Source organism: Littorina saxatilis, linkage group LG4 (assembly GCF_037325665.1).
Source record: "Littorina saxatilis isolate snail1 linkage group LG4, US_GU_Lsax_2.0, whole genome shotgun sequence".
Taxonomy (NCBI): Eukaryota; Metazoa; Mollusca; class Gastropoda; order Littorinimorpha; family Littorinidae; genus Littorina; species Littorina saxatilis.
The window spans coordinates 29766812-29790089 of NC_090248.1; the positions used below are offsets into that span (position 1 = coordinate 29766812).

Genomic DNA, 23278 nt, shown 5'->3' on the forward strand with positions numbered 1-23278 from the left:
TCAAGTGCAGATCAAAATTGAACAGAACATCTGCACAAGCGTCGAGAATACGCAACAAACAGAATCTTGAACGCGTAAGGCGAGCACCCCTAGCTTGCTCAAGAATCTGTATCATGTAGCACCCGGAAAACTTGGACAGGGTTGAGCTGAAGTGTATTTACAAGTTTGTATTTCTAGACCCCGTATGCCGACAACTGCCTTCGCTTCAAAGGTGTGAGCATCAGCTGAGAGAGTGGCTTTGTAATCAGCACGAAAGTACTTACTTCCCTTTCTGATTTCCGTTGGTAGTTGGATGTTTTCATCCGGGTTATTTTTCAGCAACTGTGCTGATTAAAAACGGCCCGATTGGAAAGATGAAAACTCACCCAAAACCCTATAGGTGCCTTTAAGTCTTTGGGTGGTTGTAGAAGTTTTGTTTCTTTTGGATATAGAATAAACCCTATTCAATCCAGTGCTACTTTTTCCTGGTTGAATTATGACCTAAAGGTCAGGTGTGATGTATCGTAGCATGTCGCAATGATCACTAATGCGATTGTGATACCTGGTCATTGTCTTGGTGTGTACCCGGACTTAAGACCGTGGAGTGTAAATTTAGCAGTCATCGGATGCTAATATTTTTATCAAATGGTTGCACCTAGATTTCAATACACAACACTGTTTTTATACAACGATTTTGGTCGATCGTACAGACTGCGAAAAAAACTTTGATACAGAATGTGTAGAACATAAACATATACACGTCTATTGTGATGCTCTTTTATAATGGATGGGGAGGGGGGGGGAGGGTCTAATGAGGTTTTAATTGATATTTCATGTTTTGCCATTTTGATGACACTTGTATATCATGGGCAGCTTGTCTGGCTGTGTGATATTTTGTGTACAGTTTTTAATATTTACAATTTCTCTTTTTGGGCTCTTCGAATATTTTGCACGTTTTAGTTTTGTTTTACTTTTAACTTTTCCAGTATGTCATGGTACCCCCCGCGGGTTAGGGGGAAAAATTTACCCGATGCTCCCCAGCATGTCGTAAGAGGCGACTAGCGGATTCTGTTTCTCCTTTTACCCTTGTTAAGTGTTTCTTGTATAGAATATAGTCAATGTTTGTAAAGATTTTAGTCAAGCAGTATGTAAGAAATGTTAAAGTCCTTTGTACTGGAAACTTGCATTCTCCCAGTAAGGTCATATATTGTACTACGTTGCAAGCCCCTGGAGCAATTTTTTTATTAGTGCTTTTGTGAACAAGAAACAATTACCAAGTGGCTCTATCGAATCCCATCTTCCCCCTTTCCCCGTCGCGATATAACCTTGAACGGTTGAAAACGACGTTAAACACCAAAGAAAGAAAGTATGTCATAGTGAAGTATAAGCTCTCTGAGGGTTAGTTGAATTTGTCATGTACTCGAGTTCTCAGCGGTGCGGAAGTTACATACGGTACATAAGTATTAACACCATATAAGATTGGAATTGTACCATTTTCACTAATTTTATACATTTATAAACTAAAACTTCAAAAGAAAATAGGAAGCGTTGTAGTCCTGAGAATGAATTGCTTTAATAGTGTTTTTGTAGGTTATATTCAAAATCTGACTCACAACTTTGCCATAACTAATTACCAATTGGGAGAAATATGTTCTGCTGAGTAATGATTTTAAATGTGCCTTTTTGTGTGAATACAAATTATACATTTTACACTCCATTTCAGGGGACATTGTTCAGATATCTACTGCTTTCAACTATTGTGTTGTTACTCCATTTGTACAGTGAGTATATTTTTTAGATCCGATTTTATATTGACGTTTATTGATGCAAATAAATTATTTTTGCAAGTTCAGAAGTATGCCTCGGTCTGTCTGTGTGCATAATTATTATAATCCATGATCGATCACGTACCCCCCCCCCCCCCCCCCCCCCACCCCTCTATTTCCCAAACATCCACACACACGCGCACACGCATACAATCACATAAAAAGCCATCTTTGAAACTTTGAATATATTTAATTAGTTTTTTCAATAATTTGGTCATTATAACCGAATTTTTAGAAACAGATTACATTATATTCCTTATGAATTCCTGAATCCAAAAATGTATAGAAATGTCATACAATTAAAGAAAATATATGTCATTAAGGTACTTAGGTTCGCATGCTTATCGGAGACTAGTCGGACGCATCTCGGACTTCGGCTAGCCAGATCTTACTCGAGGTAGTCTCTGGTTTTCAGTGTTAATCTTTAAGTTTCAGACCGACATATTTACTAAATGTTTTGATATCGCTTCACGCGAATTGTTCATACTTGTTTTTATGGGTTTTTTCCTTCCTCTCTGGCAGTTAAACACACATTTTATTGTGCACGTTGAAAACTGTTCCAAACGTAGTAATATTGACAAGGTTAACGACCTGAATACCCGATCTTCCTTTGTTGATGGTCAATAACCCCTGAAAACTGGAGTACGGTACATGATTTGCGCAAGCAATCAGATACCTGATATTATGACTCAGCTGGGGTTTTGTGTGTGCAAATAATGGCATGACTGCAAATTTGACGTTGTTATCGTCGTAATTTACACCAAGTAAAGAAATGTACTTCAACATTTGATTGTGAAAACTGTTACAAACAATAGTAATACGCGTATTGACAAGGTTAACGACCTGAATACCCGATCTCCCTTTGTTGAGTGTTTATATATATAACCCTTGCAAAATGGTTTCATCACAAGATTTGTGCAAACAATCAGATAGCTGATAAATAATTGCTCAGCTGGGTGGGTTTTTTTTTCAAATAATAGTATGAATGCACATAAAAAGACAACTTTACGAAGAACTTCATGAGCATATTTGTTTTATTGCATGTAAAATAAAATGTAAAGGTTTTTTTATCAGTCGGCTCATTTCATAAAATCTGTTAGTGTTCTGATGTAAGTCCAGCAGTAGATAGGTTAAGCCTATTTTAACATACTGGAAACTGGTAATCTTCCAGTAGGTATTAATTTAGTTTTACTAAAGCCTGCTGGGACACAAGTAATGGGTTAGTGCATTTGTAAACAGGAATCGCTTGACAAGTGGCCCCCTTCATCCCCCCCTTCCTCGTCCTGATATGGCTCTGCGTAGTCGGCTGGACGTTAAGCAACAAATAAACAAACAAATTGTCAAACAAAAAATACGTCAATCGTGACAGGATTTCTTAATGTCGGCTTTAACAAACAGCCTGGAGTTGACCTAATTCGAAGGAGCAATGAACTTACATCCAACAGTTACCGAATATCCTGGAGTGCAAGAAAGAACAATATCATTTTGTTATTTTCCTCAGTAATAAGCTTACAAAAACAGCTGATCAGGCCGTAATGTGGAAGACAAAGAAGAGGAGCGAATGGTACTGGTGATCAGATAATCTATCAAAGGTAGATAATGTGACCTAATTAGCTGATGAGGCACGCGGGACGCGGGTCAATGTCACACGGCTGTCACTCAATCACCTATTGTCACGTACCTGTATGCTTTTAATTTCGTGCTGCGGTGCATGCATGACACGTTGGAAAAAGCCTGTGGGCAGATGGTTTATGGGGGGTTGGGTCGGAGAGAGAGACAGAGAGAGAGAGACAGAGAGAGAGACAGAGAGAGAGACAGAGACAGAGAGACAGAGACAGAGAAGAATTCGGGTTCCGGATTCAGATTTCAGATTCAGATTCAGAATTCAGATTCAGAATTCAGATTCAGATTCAGGATTCAGATTCAGAATTCAGATTCAGAATTCAGATTCAGAATTCAGATTCAGAATTCAGATTCAGAATTCAGATTCAGAATTCAGATTCAAAACCTTAATTATTACGAAGGGATGAAGGTTTTAGGCCATGCCTAATCTTCCGACCTGTCCCTTTGAGACATACATGGCATTATACCTTACATATATATGTTTCTTTCTTTCTTTCTTTATTTGGTGTTTAACGTCGTTTTCAACCGTTCAAGGTTATATCGCGACAGGGCATATATATGTATATGACACGTTTTAAACAGAGAGAGAGAGAGAGAGTGGGGTAGGAGAGAGAGTGGGGTAGGAGAGAGAGGGAGAGAAAAAGACAGACGCTTTGATGGTTTATTATTAGTAGCTAATAAAAGCCTTATAGACTAGGTAAAAACAACAGTTTCTGTGTTATTCATAACAATTGGAACCAGCTTATATCAGCTTATAAAAGGTGCACGGACAAACAAACAAAAACAAACAAAAATATGAAACGAACCAACAAACAACAAAAAGCATGGCACACAACTTTGTGAGAAAAACAACCACTGAAAAACATATAGTTCAAAGGCAAAATATAAAACACAGGGTAGAATAAACATATCGTTCAACCTCCACAGTCTAGTCTAGCAGAATTAAAAAATATTGAGAATACAGTCGGAGACAAATCACTTAAAAAGGCATACAGTAATATGAAACAAATAGTTCTTGCATTCACAAATTTATGTATATACCCGGCTATACACACACACACACACACACACACACTGTGACACACACACACACACACATACAGGCACACGACACACGCACAAACAGCGCTTATATTATTGAACATCTTGGAGGCCTTATGTTTAGTGCCTTAAAAATAAAATGTGCTGGGGACTCAAGTAAACTTATTTAGAGAAAGAGAGATAGAGGGGGGGGGGGGGGGGGTGAGACTGAGAGAGAGAGTATATTGTCTATGCGTCCATATTGGCTGCTGATGAAAAGTATGAGTGACGAAGGTGTCCGACGAGAGAGAGAGAGAGACTGAGAGAGACGGAGAGAGAGAGAGACAGAGAGAGAGGGGGGGGGGGGAGGCAGAAGGAAGTTGTACATGCGGTTGTGTGAGTGTGTGTGTGTGTGTGCCGGTGACGGTGCCAGTGTGTGTATGTGTGTGTGTTTCAGTGTCAGTGTTCGCCGGTGTGTGTGTGTGACGGTGTGCAGTGTGTGTGACGGTGTGTGTGTGTGTGTGTGTAGGGCCTACATGTTTTAACTGTGTGCCCTGTAGGTCTGTCTGTTTGTCTGTCAGTCTGTCCGAGCGAGGCTACAAGTTTCCGTCGCCGGCGGCGGTAGGACGGTCTGTGTGCAAATGCAAGTAACTTGTTTTCTCTTCGCGGCCTTTGTTTAGCTTTAAGATTCCCCCTACCATTCTTTATCAGCTAGCTACAATGGCCGTCGAATAGCGGTTTAAGCTCAGTTTCAGATGGCTTCTCTGTTTCAGTCCTTGTCCAAAAATGAAATTCAGCACTGATTTACGGATGTGTATATTTTCTTTTCCTTCGTTTCTCCTCAACTGCTTGACACACACCACACCAAAAAAACTGAAAACAAGTTGTTTCTTCGCAAGCGGGCCTTTTTGTTAGCCTAATCAAGTTTCACTACACTGTCACTACTGACCACAATTACTCTCTTTCACAATCAGTTACCTGAACTTGAACTATAGCGGTTTTCCAGATCACAGGACGTAAGTTAATCCTTTCGAACATGAGTCACAGTCATGTCCAGTTTTCACTGAGCACGATGACACAGCCGGTCACCTCGATCAGTCCTATCTACGTCACACCTTTTGTTGGTGATGGTGCACCTTTTGTTCTTACTTTCTTTGTGTGTCAAAAAGCTAATAGGGTCTAGGACGTGAACAAAAATAGCATCAATCTCTTGTCAGTGCGATTGCTAATAAACCAGGACCGCTGTGAGACCAATCAGTGATACATAATCAAACTCCGATCGGTCTCACTGACTGACTAGATATCGGCGGCCCGAGGCTAGGCAAATAGTTGAAGATTAATTGTCGGCAAAATAACTTGTTGTTGCAGTGGTTGTGTCCTAAGGTCTACTTTTTTTGTTTTCGCTGTATTTGCAACTAGTGAGGTCTGTCAGTGCCGCCGGGTCACTGATCACTCTCTGAGGCCGCGGGTACGACTGAGTAGTAGTTAGTCGTGTCAGTCGACTGACTCGGACTTCGAATTAATTGTCAGGATTGACTAGATAAAACTGGGCGCATTTTGAACTCAGTCAGTGATGGTAAACTGCGCATGAAGATTGATATAAAAGCATTTTGTCTGTTCTCGAGAGTAAATGTTTCAGAACATATCCTTGCGCAGTGTGCCGATTGAGAAGAACATTGCGTCGTCTGCTCAACTAGTCTGGGGAGAGTTATCGTCCCTGCCACAAAATTCTGCCTGAGAGTTATGTTTTCTTCAGGTCACATCGAGGCTGCAATATGACAACTCACAGACGATAATTTTCATAGGGAAACGTTTGTGACTTTTTGTCGTTTTTCTTGGAAGTGCTTACTGCAGATTCCATCACAATGGCTGGGTTTTACAGCCTTGAAAATAAAGAAGTGATCCGAATCAAAGTGAAGGTAAGTTTTGGTCTGTTTTGTCTCCCAGTGCTTTGAGAATCCGAACACATTGTCTTGTGCAAGACCACTAATGTTATGATCTATGGTGTATGAGTGTAGGCGATGACTTTTTGACACCTCATTTTAATTTGTTTGTAGAAGAAGTATGACACATTGAGACACTATTGGCTAGTATTTTACGGAGTTTCAAAATGATGTGCATAGTGTGCAGGAAAGACAGAGAAACTAATGAACGAAGGACAGATTACGTAGTCTCTCTTTTGGCACTATAGAGGTCCTTTCCCTCGGAGAAGTTCTGTAGAGTGTAGTGGATGAGATCATTTTTCAAGAGACAGATCGTGACGGTTTTATCTTTATAAGCTAGTTTACCCATAGTTGCATTATGCAGTCACTGCTGTAGACATTTTGAGAGAAATGTTTTGGAAATGTTTTGCGGGGATGTTTTCTTTACGAAGATGAGGTGGGTGCACAGGCGGAAGGTATCGTCCACTGGACTACTACTATCACAGAAAGACTACAAGGTACGTCACTCACCTTCGAGTCTTCTGTGTTCTTGGAGTCGCTTCCTGGGGAAAATATTCAGTGGTCAAGACGGTTTGCCTCTTCCTACAGTCTGTGTAAGGTCAAATAAATACAGTTGAATGATTGTTTGAACTGTGTGTACCTTTAATTTTCAGCTTCCGTCCGCTGCAGGTTGTTTTTAACCATCATTTGGACGAATCTTCGTTTGCGAGCCGCTAATATCCACTTTGCGTCAAATCATGCATCCAATCATGCATCCGCACCGATATGCATACCAGCGCTCATTGGTCTAAAATATATACGTAAATATTGTGCAGCAAAGGGAAGCTACCCACAGGAGTTTTCACTTTCGGTATTAGTGAAGAACCGTTTGCCACTTCATTCAAAATGAGGAAAACGTTATTTTTTTGGTAAGTACTGAATTTATGAATGAACAAGAAACGAGCGAAAAACTAAATTGTTTCGTTTTATAAAATTAGCTGAAAGTAAACATTATTTTTTCAAAATTATGTGTGTATATAGTGTGTTGATGCATGTGTGGTTTTTTTTTAATGTTATCGCTGTTACTGTTGTTAGTGTTATTCGCAATCTGCATCATGCATGACACGACTAATGATATCTTTGTCGCTAAAACGGCCATCCATAATCCCAGCGAATTTGTAGATTGTGGTGCCGCTCAGCTGACTGGCTGCAATACCTGTTGTTGCCGTGATGCGGACTGTTTTTCCTGTTTGTTCCAGTTGACATTTTAATTTTTTAACTAAAGTAGACTTTCCTGTGCCGGCTTGACCTAACAACAAAAAATTATGCCCCCCAAGAGCAGCTTGGATAACGTTGGCCTCTGCCATATCGTTGCCACTCTTCGTTGCATGAACGCAACCGATGCAGGCGATTTCAGTCGACCAATGAAAATAATCATCGAATATCCTGTTATTAACCAATGAGCGCTGGTATGCATATTCGGTGCGGATGCATGATTTGACGCAAAGTGGATATTAGCGGCTCGCAAACGAAGATTCGTCCAAATGATGGTTAAGAACAACCTGCAGCGGACGGAAGCTGAAAATTAAAGGTACATACAGTTCAAACAATCATTCAACTGTATTTATTTGACCTTACACAGACTGTAGGAAGAGGCAAACCGTCTTGAACAATATTTTTCCCCAGGAAGCGACTCCAAGAACACAGAAGACTCGAAGGTGAGTGACGTACCTTGTAGTCTTTCTGTGATAGTAGTAGTCCAGTGGACGATACCTTCCGCCTGTGGTGGGTGGAGGGCCGGGAGTGACTGTCAAGCCCCAATGAGATCAGGTCAGATCATAAAATTGTCATGGACCATACTTGACCACATGTTCAAACCCTGTAATGTGAAGAGGGTTTGTTAGAGTTAGGAAAGACGTTGGGTGGTCTCCCATGACAGGTTGAAACGGTGACTTGGGACTGAAATTGAGTGGTCTTTGGTCTTGACAGGCAGGCGGTCTTTATGGACAGGTGATTTATATAGTAAAAACCCTTGGGGATCCTTTGGGGTGGTCTCAAGTGGCAGCTAGGTGGTCTCAAGGGCAGGTTCGACTATATATATTACTAGAATGAATACCCGCTTCGCCGGGTAGCCGGCTTCGCCGGGAAGAAGTACTTAGAGCCGTACGCCGGCTTCGCCGGGTCCGAACAATGGACCCGCCAAGCTTAGGTCCCTCCCAGATTCGTGGAATGGGAACAGCACGTAAATGATTTAGTGGCCATAATGCCATTCCTGACAATATCGAGTCCCATCCTTGTCGACGAATGTAACCGTGTTAATCACCTTTGGAGGCGAACTCCACTCAAACAGGACTGAGCAAGTTATGGCTTCTCAAAGGAAGGCCAGTACATAAAATTACACAAAAGCCGCCAGACCACATCACAAACAGAACTGAACAATGCACAGGTGTTGCTTACATAAGAGACACACACACTCACACACACACACACACAAACACAGAGAAGCCGTATCTATAGAGAGATAGATGACAGTGTATTTTTCGCGTGGCTATAAATTGATTCGACCTTTGCACTTTTACAGTGAGGATAATTTACGGGTCCAATTTACGTTCTGTACACTGCGTTGACCTTCTAAAAATAGTACCAGTAACAGAACGCCGGGAATATCCGAAGACGCTCAGCGCAGTGGACAGCGCAGTGTAGTTTACAACTGAACGGGAAAGCCATACGAAGGAAGGGAGATAAACGCCAAACACTGGAGAAGATAAGGAAGAGTTACTTATAATGGTGAAATGAACACAAAAACGAAAATGAGTTCAGCGCTGCGCGCTGAGAGCACGTGTTGAAATATCTCATCGATGATATTGTGTCCGGGGTGTAGCTGAATACGGTGTCCAAATTTGAAAAAGATCCACCGAGAACTTTGGCGTTGTGATGTGGTGTAGCGGCTATGGTGTGTCGGTATGGGGGCCCGGGTAGCTGAGGTGGAACCAAAATAGCTGAGGTGGAACCAAAATCGGTTCCGCGCTGCGCGCTGAGAGCACGTGTTGAAATATCGACCAGGTTGTGTCGTGTCCCGGGTCTACCTGAATATGCCCACCAAATTTGAAGCAGATCCATCGAGAACTTTGGCCGTGCATCGCGCACAGACAGATACACAGACAGATACACAGACAGACACACAGACACTAGTCGTATATATATATATAGATATATAGATAACAGGCATGTCAAAGAGACAGATGCATGCAAGACAGACTTAGTCTTCATCTGTAAAGTTAAGTGTATGAATAAAAAAAAATTATGATCAAACTCTCGTTGGTAATTTAATCTAGTTTTAGTGCACATGATCTGAACTGTACGATGTGATGTGCACTTCAGTTATCAGCATCACCACCAGCAGAAAATGTTTATTGCTATTATCATCATGCACTCAATAACCGGCACAATCGGTTCATGAAACTAAAAGATACTCGGTCTGGTTTAGCACAAGTGCAAATATTTAACAGTCATTCTGCTTGACATGACTAAATGCAGTCATATAATAGGTACTGAAAAGGCCAGTCAACTCATTATTAACAGCTTCTTGTTGTTGAGTGTAACAGATTACTTAAAACTCAGTCACAGGGTGACTTGGTACGTAGAAGTTGTCTGGAATTCAAATGGGAAGATAATACATATATATATATACACAGTTAAACAGGTCTGATGACCACCCAATCGACCTACTATAAGTCAGCTGCAGTCGCAATGATTTATACTCAGTCAAAGTAACAATTTTAGAACTGATGAAGTGCGCATTGTGTTTATTAAATATGTGCACAAATTGTAACAATAAAAACTGACATATTGTCGTTGTAATCCACAAACCTCATACAATGGAACCTCCCTTTTAAGACCTTGTCTCCTCATAGAGTCAGACTCATACATTCTGGTCAGAACCTCTGTAAATGTACCCCCTTTTTAAGAACTGATTTTTTCAGATTATTTAGGTTTTGGAACTGAAACAATAGTTACTAAGTTAGCTCCCTTATTTATTTGCCCATGAGGTGAGAAAACCTTGTATTTCCAGCTGCTTTCTAAGGTGAACAAAAGTTCTTGAAGAAAACTTGTATCTTCATTTGTGTAAAGAGAGCGCAAAAAAACAAAAACATTTTACGAGGTTTCCGTGCCACACTTGGACAGAAACTTAATATGTCATAAAATAGAAGATACGAGGTTGCTTCTGTTGTATTTTTAGCTAACAACTTTTTTTTCATACGAGGTACTAAGTTTTGTAATTACAACGACGATATGTATAAAGCCTTTAAAGCGATCCAATTGAAACAAGAGGCGAAGCCTTCACGGCTCATGTAAGAAATCGACAAACAGTAACACAAACTCAATCACTCCGTCACACATACACACACACAGTAAGCATACCGTCGCGATATAACCTTGAACGGTTGAAAACGACGTTAAACACCAAATAAATAAAGAAAGAAACAGTAAGCATAAGTGATACGGTGCAAGAGTGCGAGACACTAGATCTAGATCTGTCTGTCTGTAGCCTACTTTTTAGTACTTACGGGGACACGACTGCCAGATGGCCAGATCGACACTGCGCTTTCGACAGCGCTTCCTCGCGCAAACACTGGAAACACGCTGTGCAGATTAACCTGTAGGAAATCTCTTTTGGTATCTTCTTTATCTATTTTTCTGGATCTACAAAACCGAACAATGTGAAATCATGAGTCGTCTTCTCCGAATCGGCGAACTGCAGCTCGGTGATAACTGTATCTATACCACAATCCTTCACGCGATCTGACCTAACCTTGACCCCTGACCTGGTCTACATACCACACACGACACAAACCAGTCAGCTGTTTTTACCCCCCCCCCCCCCAAAATCCCCCACCACCCGTTTTCTTTGGATACACACTTTAACTACATACGTGCCGACGAAATGTTGATCATTGCTTCAATATTTTGAAGCTGTTGCTTGGATAATAACCAGGTAAAATTAGTATTTCGGTGTTCAGTCAAATGTTAAAGTTTCTATCACACACATACACACACACATACACACGCACAGACAGACAAAGTTTAGCATCGCATAGGCTACACTTACGTGAGCCAAAAAGTCTGGTAGAAGACGTAATATTATCTTCTTCATATGACGTACTATGTTGTAATTTGTGTTGTAACTATAGACGCTTTGTCTGTGTTCAATAGAAAGATGAGACATTATGGCTTGGTTTTGAACTTTTTACTGTGATGTATATATATATATACATGTATATGAGTTGTTCTTCAGTACTGGTGACAGAAAGGGGGAAAAGTGGTCAAAATTCAAATCTCTAGTTTTGTTTTTGAAATATTGCTTTTCATAAAGCAGAAATACTGTAGTATCTGTTGTACATAAGAAAAAATCACTGGTTCACATGGTTCCTACATAATCTAACTTTTAAAGCTGGTTCTTGTGTGTATGTTTGTATGATGACGATAGGACACGAAACGGCTGCACGGAATGAGACAGGAATTGCAGAGAATGTTCTTTGCCACTCGAGTCGTGTCATAGGGTACTTTTGGAATAGCAAATTTGAAAGGATTCTTCAAAAAACGGCGGAAAACATTATATACCCTGTGAGCTATCGAGGATCCTCCCCGTCTGGGCTGTCGAAACATGGTCTTGTTAAAAGACGTTTTCAAATGCGGTTAACGGGGAGATACACTCGAAGCACATTTAGCGAAGTTATGTTGCCAAATCATCAAAGATCAACATTTCACTACACGGATCGATGCACACAGTCGAAATAGATGTGACTTTCACACGACCGAAGACTACTTACTAGCAGACTAGCAGACGACAAGATCTAAATATTTAGATCAGTGAGAGCAATCCGTTGAAGAACAGTTACTCCGCTTATTCGTCTTCAGTTAAGCTTATTTCCCCTGCCATAAGTTTCCTTGCAGATCTGCAGTCGCGTAGTGAAATGAACTAGTGTCATCGGAAGATTCTTCTCAGTCAATGATCAAAGCACAGTAAGTTCTATGCTGACAAAAGTCACTTTCGGACAACACGACGATTGACTTAATTTATGAGCCCAAAGGTAACAATATCGACAAGAATGTACGCATTTGACATTAAATGAAACATAGACAGTTTCCAACTCACCAGATCTGCCAAAGAGCCGTCATTCGTGAAAAAAACGATGATTTTAATCAGACAGGTATCGGAAACAAGTCTTGGTCACCTGTGTTATTCCTTCCGAGGCGACGTGACGGCGCCACATTTGTTTGTTTATGGCTGTTTATCGCGAAACAACACAGTTGAAATTTGTGTGTAAAATACCACAAATGTGTGGTGAATCAGTTCGTCATCTGCGTTTCGATGGTAATTCAGTCAGATTGGAGTTACTTTGAATCGAAGGCGAGGGTAACCTGCGTTATTTGTGTGACGGCGTGAACAAATTTGATTGCAATATTTTATACAGAAAGTAAATTTCAATGATTCTGGCTCAGACTTGTAGATCTGTTATGCAGTGTTTTGGTAGTGTATCTGCTTTTCTGCTATGAAGCTCATTTAGGGTGATACGCTGATCGAAGTGGGGTACCCTATGTGGGACATCAGCCGTATGCAGATTACGCCTCAGAACACTCTCGCATTTCACAAAGACAACAATAATTTGCAACATTTCAAGAACTGCATCAGTTTTATTAGATACTATTTCAACAAAAACAGCACAAACACGACTATTATCAACAACACAGAACGGGAGGTAATTCTTCAAAGACGCACCAAGTGTGCGTTCCCATTTTTGGACGCCATTTTTGCTAGCATTTTCACAGTAAATCTTAATATTTCCATATATATATATCTATTGAATGATTTTGGTATTTTCTTTGATTGTGCCAATTCTCCTATCTCTCTGGCATGTACTGGGTGCTTTGTGACCAGTTTCTTACCTAGACTGTATTGAAAAAATGCGTCTGTGTGAGCTGACCCCCACTTGTGACCAGTACGTAGCAAAGAACAACTCATATAAAAGTGGGTTTACGTTTATCTGCCAAATGGGTCAGTCCAGATTTATCCTGTTTTGCATCTGATCAGACCCTTAAATAATACAACATTTGCAGGTCAATCTCTTTGTGCTCTGTAACTGTTTAGTTAGTGTTACAGAGTGACGGTGTTTCTGTATCAGCGTTATTGCATGGAGTAGCTTGGGTGAAACCACTGAAAGGAGGGCAGGCTGTTGACACTTGTTGAACTAATCACTTGTTTTGCAGCTGCTGTCCCTGTTCTCCTTTTTGGCTGTGTCAGCACTGATACATTGATATACATGGACATTCCCAGTCAGGTGGAATTATTGCCAACAAATAGGATTTGGTGCACTTTAAGCTATATAGGCCTTTGCCATACATATATGCTGATCGACATTTCACTTCAACGATTTACACTCAGAGTCAGAGGGGAACAGTGTTGACACTGGCTGGCATCTGATGCAAGCAACAGGTGTTGTTGCACAGTGTAGTGTTCCATTGTTTGTCCCTGCAAAGCTACCAGCTTTAGGGAGTAAATAGATATGTAGATGAGCAACGCCCATCATGGAACAGTGCTTGGGATGTGATCATTGAAAACAGACTACAAGTACAAGTTCAATGAAATTAGAAAACTGACAGCTCTGAATCTGTCACCAATCAAACAGGCTATTTGCAACATATGGCCCTGCATTTACTGAATTTAAAACAAAAGTTTTAGCTATTACTTTTTTGTTTTGCTTTTATCAGGCACACCCTTTTGGTTTTGTTGTTTTACATTGTGTGTTTGGGGGGGGGGGGGTTAACTTATAATTAGTTATTTTAATTTATGACATTTTAAAGTCACTGCCAGCAGTAACTGGATGGAGTTGTTGATAGTGCAACATCCAGTTAACTTAGACTTACACTGAAACAACAGACCTAATCCATGAGTTTGAAATGTGAATAAAGGTCATGTGCTATAATTATCTTGCAGTATTATTGTACATTGGTTTAACATTCTATAGCTTTTGATGAAACTGTCAGTGAAGATTGTCAAAATCTACAAGGAATTCTATTCAGTTACATTAGACTGACTGTATTATTTAATATTTAAGCTGAATAACAGAATATCGAGTTCTAATAAAAAAACGCTCGCGCTGGACCCGAGTACTCTTCAAACTGGCTCACTCAATAAATATAAATGTTTGGAATGTCTGTGATGTGAATGTTGGTTTCTGACCAGAAATGCAGATCTATCTCTGGCCGATTCATAGATTCAACCTACAAACTGCGACCTCATCTGTGATCAGATGGCCAAGCAATGCGTGAAATCTTTTATTCTAAAGCCTTATGGCTCGTTTCGACAAGCATTAACTGTGTTCCCTGCCAACGTGCGATTTAGAGCCATTTTGAAAAAATTATTAAAAATCAACAACACAAGATAACCTTACATACCTTATGTTTTTGCAAAGTTTGGAACTTACTCTTTTAGAAAATATATGAAACATTTGAAAGTACATACCTTTTGTTGTCTTCATATCCAGGCAAAAAATCCAATTTGAAGCAAAACAAAAAAACTTTCTACGTCATGGGTTCATCATACACAATGTCATGATCGACACTTGCATTGCCCGAATCATCACCCAAATGATCGTCCATTGGCACAAACTCGTCACCAGAATCTAAAATATCATCTCCACTATCATCATCACTGAGGTCAAAATCAGAACCGTACTGAATAACACGTTCTAGCACTCTTTTCAAGTTACTACGTCTCAGCAGAACGATCCGCCATCTTGGAAAAGTCAAAACACGTGGGTCGCACACCGTCAACAAAATTTTTATTAATCCCAACAATTTAAGGGAAGGAACTGTTTACAGTGAATGGTACCACTGTAGACAGATAGAAGTTCATTGCAGGGGTTGTTTCCCTTGGTCAGCAGGACCGTTTACACCGTTAAAAATTCGTGATATCCGTCGGAACTCAAGTACCGGCACGCAGCCAACGCTAAACACAGGTGTCGGAATTCCAGTTCCGACACGCAGCGAATGAGTTAAACGGATAAAATTAACCACATGCAGTTTATTCTTCAGAAAAATGCACACAAAAAATCAGTGGGTTGGGTTCGGTGATTTGTACATATAAACGTCTTCCTCGCGATAGATTCGCTTATTATTTTGTCTTATGACTGAAGCCGTCATCAACACGAACTCAATGATCGCAGAAGCACTGACTCTGTACCTACACGACCGAGACACAAGACTGATTATTTCACAGCTGCAATGAGAATAGAGAACAAAGACGTTTTGGGTAAGCTTACTCACGTCAGGTCTTCACTGACAAGCTAGGAACAGACGGAAAATTCTGAACAAAAGTAAATGACGTCAAAGTCTCTTTCGCTTTGCGTGTAACTTTGTCATGACGTATTTTTGTGTGACGCGTTCGGCTGTTCTATCAGGTCAGTGGCTGCATGTTGCCCTGCTGGTGTGAACTCCTCCTACGGCCAAGTCGTTTTTGTGGTTTATTTCGCATTTAGGTCCCAGGTAACATTATGAAGTTTTAATACGATCAATCGGACCTATTATCAAGTTAGTGTATCAACTTTTGAACGAACTGCGCCCAGTAGTTTCCCAGCAATAAGCTGTTAAGTGGAGAAAGACAGACAGACACACAATTAAAGTCTGCTGAGCCCTAGTACTGGCGTACTCGGGGATTAATTAATGTAATTAAAGGATTTTGAGTTATCAATCCACATTGTAGAATATTTATCCCTGATGTATGTTACCAGAAAACAAACTAGCTGGCCAATAAAAAAAATGTTTACCGATGACCAGGCAAAAAACAAAGTTGGTTAACTGGCCAGTATATAAAAAAAAAAGTTAAGGGTAAAAAAAAAAGTTCTAGGGTCTGGAGGAAAAAAGATATGGTCGCTCAGGGAACTGAAAACTGATTTTGTTATGCCCTACCAACATGCTGGTGATATTTTAAATTGCTAATTTGAACTACTACTGTGTGTGTTTAAATATTTAGTTGATGAATTGAAATTCACAGAAAGAATAAAGGGAAGTTTCATTTCCCTGTGATGACTGACTGATTATTTGTGATTAACTTAGTCAAAATAGGATCATTATCTCAACATTAATCATGATTAATAGCCTTAATTTCCGTTTGGAAAATTTTTGCAATTGTACCTCAATTAAGTCTCTTAACCTTTACTCTAACTGTACCCTTCCTGAATGTGAGGCTTAATAAAACAGCAGTTTCAGGAGGCGCAGCCTACATTACATGTGGGAAGTTTGTGTTATATGTGCTGCTGACAAAATATGACCATGGCTTCAGTAGAGCAGCTGTTTGGTACAAATAAAGTTACAGTACTGTACATGTAATGTGACCTTGTTTGACAATTGCATCAGTTTGAAATGGAAGAGCTTGTAATCGTGTTTATATTCAAAAAAGAATAGCTGACTGTATGCTGTATGCTGAAAGGAGGACTTTAAATGTGGAAGCTTAATTTTGTTTTAAATTACAAAAGTGGTGTCCATTCCTTATTTTTGATGATTTAAATTAATGATTTTTTGTGAAATATCTCTGAAAAATGTGTCATTTCTATTTGTATGGTGTGTTTTTTATGTCTCTTGAGTATTGTGCGTTCTACTGGTTTTCTGTCGATCGATGTTCCTGTCACGAAAAAATTACAGCTTTTAAGCTCTGTAGTAGGGCAAAGCCAAATTATGAGCTATGACCAGAAACAATCGCTGTCTGATTTTCTTTTCAATACAAAAACAGCAACAGATTCAGTCATTATGTGTGCTAGCTGTTTCACACATGCACGTACACATGTCCACTGTTTCATTGCCCTGGTCTTACTGTTTTCTCGTCGATTTAATTCTGACCAAGAATTTTACTTTATAAGTTATAGGGTCTTAATGGAGGGAGAATGTACGTACCATAAAATGCAGGTTGACTGACTTTGTGAAGAGATGTTTGAGATGATTTCTTCTTCTTCTTCTGCGTTCGTGGGCTGAAACTCCCACGTTCACTCGTGTTTTTTGCACGAGTGGAATTTTACGTGTATGACCGTTTTTTTACCCCGCCATTTAGGCAGCCATGCATACGCCGTTTTCGGAGGAGTTTGAGATGATAATTCCTAAATAAGCTGAAAGTTTCTTAAAACAGAAGTTACACTGCATGTATGACTTTGTTTTGTTTTGTTTGGTTTTGGTTTTGTTTTTTTGTACTCCTGTGCGTACATCACATGAATGATAGTTGATACCTTTATGTATAAATTTAGCATACAATTTAAAAGTGAAGTGAAGGTCAAAAGTACACAATGTAAGTGTCAAATATATATATTGTTTCAGAAATGCGATGGGATGATGAAGCCAGAGTACAAGAAGTTCTCAATAGATCCACAGATCACCTCTTTCGAGATGCTGCAAGGGATTCTGGCCAAAGCCTTTGAAATCAAAAGGTGAGCATTAATGGATTAAGTGGCCTAGAATCATTTTCTGTTGCATACATGAGCTTCTGTGAATGTAAATAGAGTGTGACTGTGAGCACACACACAAACACGCAGGAAGGGGATATTGATATGCAGTCTCAACGAGATTTATCATCATTAGCATGCAAGCCTACTGTTTAAATTAAATGAGCTCTAGCTGTGCATCTGTCTGCCTGACTGACTGACTGTCTGTCTGTCTGTGTTATCTATTTGTGTATCAGTCTGCATATCCACCTGCAAGTGCTTGCATATTGCCATATCTGCTAAGGCAGCTAGACAACACAAGCATCCATGTCTCGGAACCACAGATGCCAATTATAATATTGCTAATGCACTATAACACGATTCTCTGCCAATCGCGATTGTCTACTAAATACCCCAAGGAGGCTTATTTGCAAGTGATCTTGATCTGCATGCATACTACAAGCAGACACTGTATCTGACCAGACTAAGCTTGCATGGATTATTACAGTCAGAGAGGAGGGAAAAGGGAAATTGTTAATTAGCACGTTTTGCCTTGCACGCAATGTTATTGCAAAACTAACTGTAGTTTGAGCCGGTCTTAGATAGATTTCATGTCTGTGTGTCTATTGGTATTACTGTGGAATTTGGAACTCACCTGTTAAGACACCTCCCCCACCCCCCACCCCCACCCACCGATTTAAGACTTCCTCCCTTTTAATACCCTGCTTTTTCAGATTTCCTGTTCAAATTCAGTATGCTGTCATGGAAATTGGTCAATTGTTGTGTTTTAATTGACTGGACATAACATTATCAGTAATTTAATATTCTGTTTTTTTTTGTCCAGTGACTTCACGCTCAGCTACCTGGCCAAAGATGCGGAGGGACAGGAGGTGTACCTCAGCATGCTGTCTGACTGGGACATGGATGCGGCCTTCCAGTGCGCCGCTGACCCCTGTCTCAAGCTCAAGGTTGACCTCAAGCCCTTTGACCAAGGTCAGCTTGGTGCAAAAAGTAACGTCCCCTTTACTGCCCTAGGCCTGCCTTTCTTCTTGCATTGATGTGCTCATGCTGAGAAGATTTGTGTTGGAGTGCCTTGTCTGTGTGTGTTTTGTGCATGTTTTGCGTAAGGACTCTGGTCTTCAAGTCTGACTGAATTAACTCATTCAAGGCGCGTCTAAATTTCCCCTGTGTTCCCTGCCAGCGCGCGATTTAGAGCCATTTTGAAAAAATTATAAAAAATCAACAACACAAGATAACCTTACATACCTTTATGTTTTTGCAAAGTTTGGAACTTACTCTTTTAGAAAATATATGAAACATTTGAAAGTACATACCTTTTCTTGTCTTCATATCCAGGCAAAATATCCAATTTGAAGCACACACAAAAAACTTTTTTGTTCTTGAATGAAACACCAGTACTTTTTCTCACAAAATCAAGCTGATATGCACTGTTTCAAATGTCAAGAGTGTTGCTGGGGAATCAGAGTGTTGCCGGTGAATCAGAAACAAAAATTACTGTTAAATAGACTTGAACTGGTGAGTGTCAAGCATAATCGTGGCGCGTCTAAATTGTTAAATTTCCCTGTGTTCCCTCAAATCGCACGATTTTGACCCATTTTTAAAAAAATAATAAAAATCAACAACACAAAATAACCTTACCTACCTTACATTTTTGCAAAGTTTGAAACTTGCTCTTTTAGAAAATATATGAAACATTTGAAAGAACATACCTTTTGTTGTCTGCACATCCAGTCAAACTACCTCTTTGAAGCAAAAAACAAACTAACTTTCTACGTCATGGGTTCATCATACACAATGTCATCATCGGCACTTTCATTGTCCGAATCATCACCCAAATCATCGTCCATTGGCACAAACTCGTCACCAGAATGTAAAATATCATCTCCAATATCATCATCAATAAGGTCAAGATCAGAACCGAACTGAATAACAAGTTCTAGCACTCTTTTCAAGTTACTACGTCTTGTCAGCAGAACGATCTGCCATCTTGGAAAAGTCAAAACACGTGGGTCGCACACCGTCAACAAAATCAAATTAATCCCAACAATTGAAGGGAAGGAACTTGTAGACAGATAGAAGTTCCCTTGGTCAGCAGGACCGTTTACACCGTTAAAAATTTGTGATATCCGTCGGAACTCAAGTGCAGGCACGCGGCCAACGCTAAACACAGGTGTCGGAATTCCAGTTCCGACACGCAGCGAATGAGTTAAGGGAACTTCAAGGATTCCATGTGAGCTAGAAGAGCCATGAAAATCACTAACTTCAAAATATGACAAATTTTGATTCTAAATAATAATCATAATAAATAGCTTTTATATAGTGCAAGTCCCCAAATAGCTCCAAGCATTTTATTTTGACAGTGCCAAAACATTAAAAAAACAAAAAAAAACAACATAAAAGCATACAAATTATGGAAAATTACATGTCAGCCCCCTATATAAAACTTCACAAATCTTGATTGGTGTAGATGGCATGCGCCTTTACAGTGCTATCATATCATGCAATTGACTTTACAGACGATAGAAGCTGTGTTCTTTTTTACTCTTGTTTATAAAAACATGGTACGTTTTACAGATTTTTCATTGTACATCTCTCTTGCTGTTGATAATTTTCAAGTGATTAGTCTTTTCTTTTCATAAGTTTGCAGCTACATGTATGAAGATAGCTTTTGGGACATGCTTTTTCACTTTTATTTAGTTGACAATTACTTTTTTTATTTTTCTATTTTTAATTGTAAGTTATGTTTTGTCTCTGCATGTGTTCAGCTTTAAATTTAACGTACCTAACAATTTTTTAAGCTTGAATTACTACTGTGTAGACATGACTGGCATCGATTATTTTTGTGTTCATTTGAAAGTAATTGCAGACATATATTAGTAGATGGTCAGCTCAAATATATATTTTCTGTTCAGCATTTTATTGTAAGGCCTAAAAAAAAAATAGGTGTGGTTACGGTAACCCGACTTACCCTATTTTTAGGGGCCGACCCTATAACTTTTTATTACATTTGTCAAAAAACCCAAAAAAAACCAAGAAAACGAGTGCAGAAAACGCAATGAAAGCGAAAGCGCTCGAGTCGTCATGCAGACGACAGACGATGCAAGGGAAATAACTCCCACTAAAAAGGCCCAACAGACACTTGCCATGACAAAAATGGCGGAATCTTCTTCGGTTGCGAGTGCTACACGCTTGGTTGCTCTGCTATTTAGAAAAAATTTTTTTTTTAAAAAAGCAGCGATTGCCTACCTTCCTACCCTATTTTTGTTGGCTATGTTACCTTAACCACACCTATTTTTTTTGTTGGCCTAATAGATGTTAAACTGATCAGTGAGTAAGTATTCTGTGCATGTTGAATCTTGCAACTCTGATTTCATTGTCTGATTCAGCGCCAGTTAGGAAGACATTTGAAATGAGTAAGTAAGGTTGGGATGAAGACTAGTCTGGTGGACTAAAAACCACGGAGGGTGTATATAGTCAACTGGTCCTTTTTCAGTCGAGCAAGTCGCAAGTTTAGTTTAATGCTAGGTATTGCTTTAGTTTGGTTATTGAAGTTAGATTACTTTGTTGCTTAGGGTAAAAATATAAACTTATGTTTGGAGCAAAGTCAGTTTTTAGTAAGATGTCTCTGAGACTGTGTTTGGATGTGTGTTTGGATGTGTGCATGTAAAACTAAGAGAAGTAAGTTACATATGTACGTTAAGTACTGCTTGGATATAAATTGTAATTTTTTTTATTCGGCACTCATACATTTTAAATATGAACATTTTCTCTTTTTTTTCTTCTTCTTGTTGATATTTACAGCAGTCATTGGGCGTAAGTTCACAGCCACATCTTTTCTAATTGGTTGATGGGATTTTGATTTTCTTAATGACTATGCCATTTGTATGTGGAATTAACCCATTTGATTCTTTTTAAGGTGTGGGTGTGTGTGGATGGGGAGGGTGTGCGCATGCTGGTCTTTTCAAATTCTCAGGAATTTTTCTTTTGTGATTAGTTTTTAAAGAGAGATAGGGTTAGGTTTTTCTTTCTCATTCCATCTCTCTCTATTTTTTTTTTCTCCTATTTTTTTTCAAGATTCAGTGTAAAGTGATTTTTGTTTGGTTGGTTTAGTTGACAGTATGTAAAATATGTATGAGTCTGACATGATTCACATCACCTGTATTTCTGAGGGCGGGGATGTAGCTCAGTCGGTAGCGCGCTGGATTTGTATCCAGTTGGCCGCTGTCAGCGTGAGTTCGTCCCCACGTTCGGCGAGAGATTTATTTCTCAGAGTCAACTTTGTGTGCAGACTCTCCTCGGTGTCCGAACACCCCCGTGTGTACACGCAAGCACAAGACCAAGTGCGCACGAAAAAGATCCTGTAATCCATGTCAGAGTTCGGTGGGTTATAGAAACACGAAAATACCCAGCATGCTTCCTCCAAAAGCGGCGTATGGCTGCCTAAATGGCGGGGTAAAAACGGTCATACACGTAAAAGCCGTGTGAGTTTCAGCCCATGAACGAAAAAAAAACCCACACTGTATTTCTGTACATGCACAATATTGACAGGTTGCTGGCTTTACCTATGGTACTGAGTTCTCATATTTTGGTTTATTATCATGCGGTCTTAGAAATTCCCCCCCGCGGGTTAAGGGGAAGAATTTACCCGATGCTCCCCAGCATGTCGTAAGAGGCGACTAACGGATTCTGTTTCTCCTTTTACCCTTGTTAAGTGTTTCTTGTATAGAATATAGTCAATGTTTGTAAAGATTTTAGTCAAGCAGTATGTAAGAAATGTTAAGTCCTTTGTACTGGAAACTTGCATTCTCCCAGTAAGGTAATATATTTTACTACGTTGCAAGCCCCTGGAGCAATTTTTTGATTAGTGCTTTTGTGAACAAGAAACAATTGACAAGTGGCTCTATCCCATCTCCCCTCCCCCTTTCCCCGTCGCGATATAACCTTCATGGTTGAAAACGACGTTAAACACCAAATAAAGAAAGAAAGGTCTTAGAAATGATCATGGGGGTGCTTTAGGTCTGATTGCCTGTCAGTTCTTCAATTTCATCCCTCCCTCCCTCCCTCTAGTCTCATCTCTTTATTTCCCATTTTCAGAATAAAAATGGGATGTTGACTTAGTTTAAGTTCCTCTATTGATTCTGCTACATAATTAAAGATAAGGGCCCAAACATAATGTAGATATATTGGTTGGTTGCATGCAGGCTGATAAATTGTTGGTTGGTTGCATGGCTGCCAGGCTTATTCTTTATTCTGATTTTGTAAGTCCTCAGGTGTTACTGTTTGACTATCTTATCATTAAACATTCACTTATTTTGTGCACCTGTCAAGTCCTCAGGTGTTACTGTTTGACTATTTTATCATAAAACATTCACTTATTTTGTGCACCTATGAAGTCCTCAGGTGTTACTGTTTGACTATT

At 39.7% G+C, this 23278-nt stretch overlaps 1 protein-coding gene across 1 annotated transcript in view; it reads left to right on the forward strand.

Moving 5' to 3' along the window:
* Positions 1–5994: 5994 nt before the first annotated feature.
* The window catches only part of LOC138964440 (TBC1 domain family member 25-like), a 30596-nt gene continuing 13312 nt past the window's right edge, over positions 5995–23278 (forward strand). Inside the window, exons 1-3 of the mRNA XM_070336393.1 lie at positions 5995–6367; positions 17735–17844; positions 18683–18831. Of these exons, the coding sequence (XP_070192494.1) occupies positions 6314–6367; positions 17735–17844; positions 18683–18831 (313 nt within the window). The 5' untranslated portion in view covers positions 5995–6313. The remainder of the gene's footprint in view (positions 6368–17734; positions 17845–18682; positions 18832–23278) is intronic.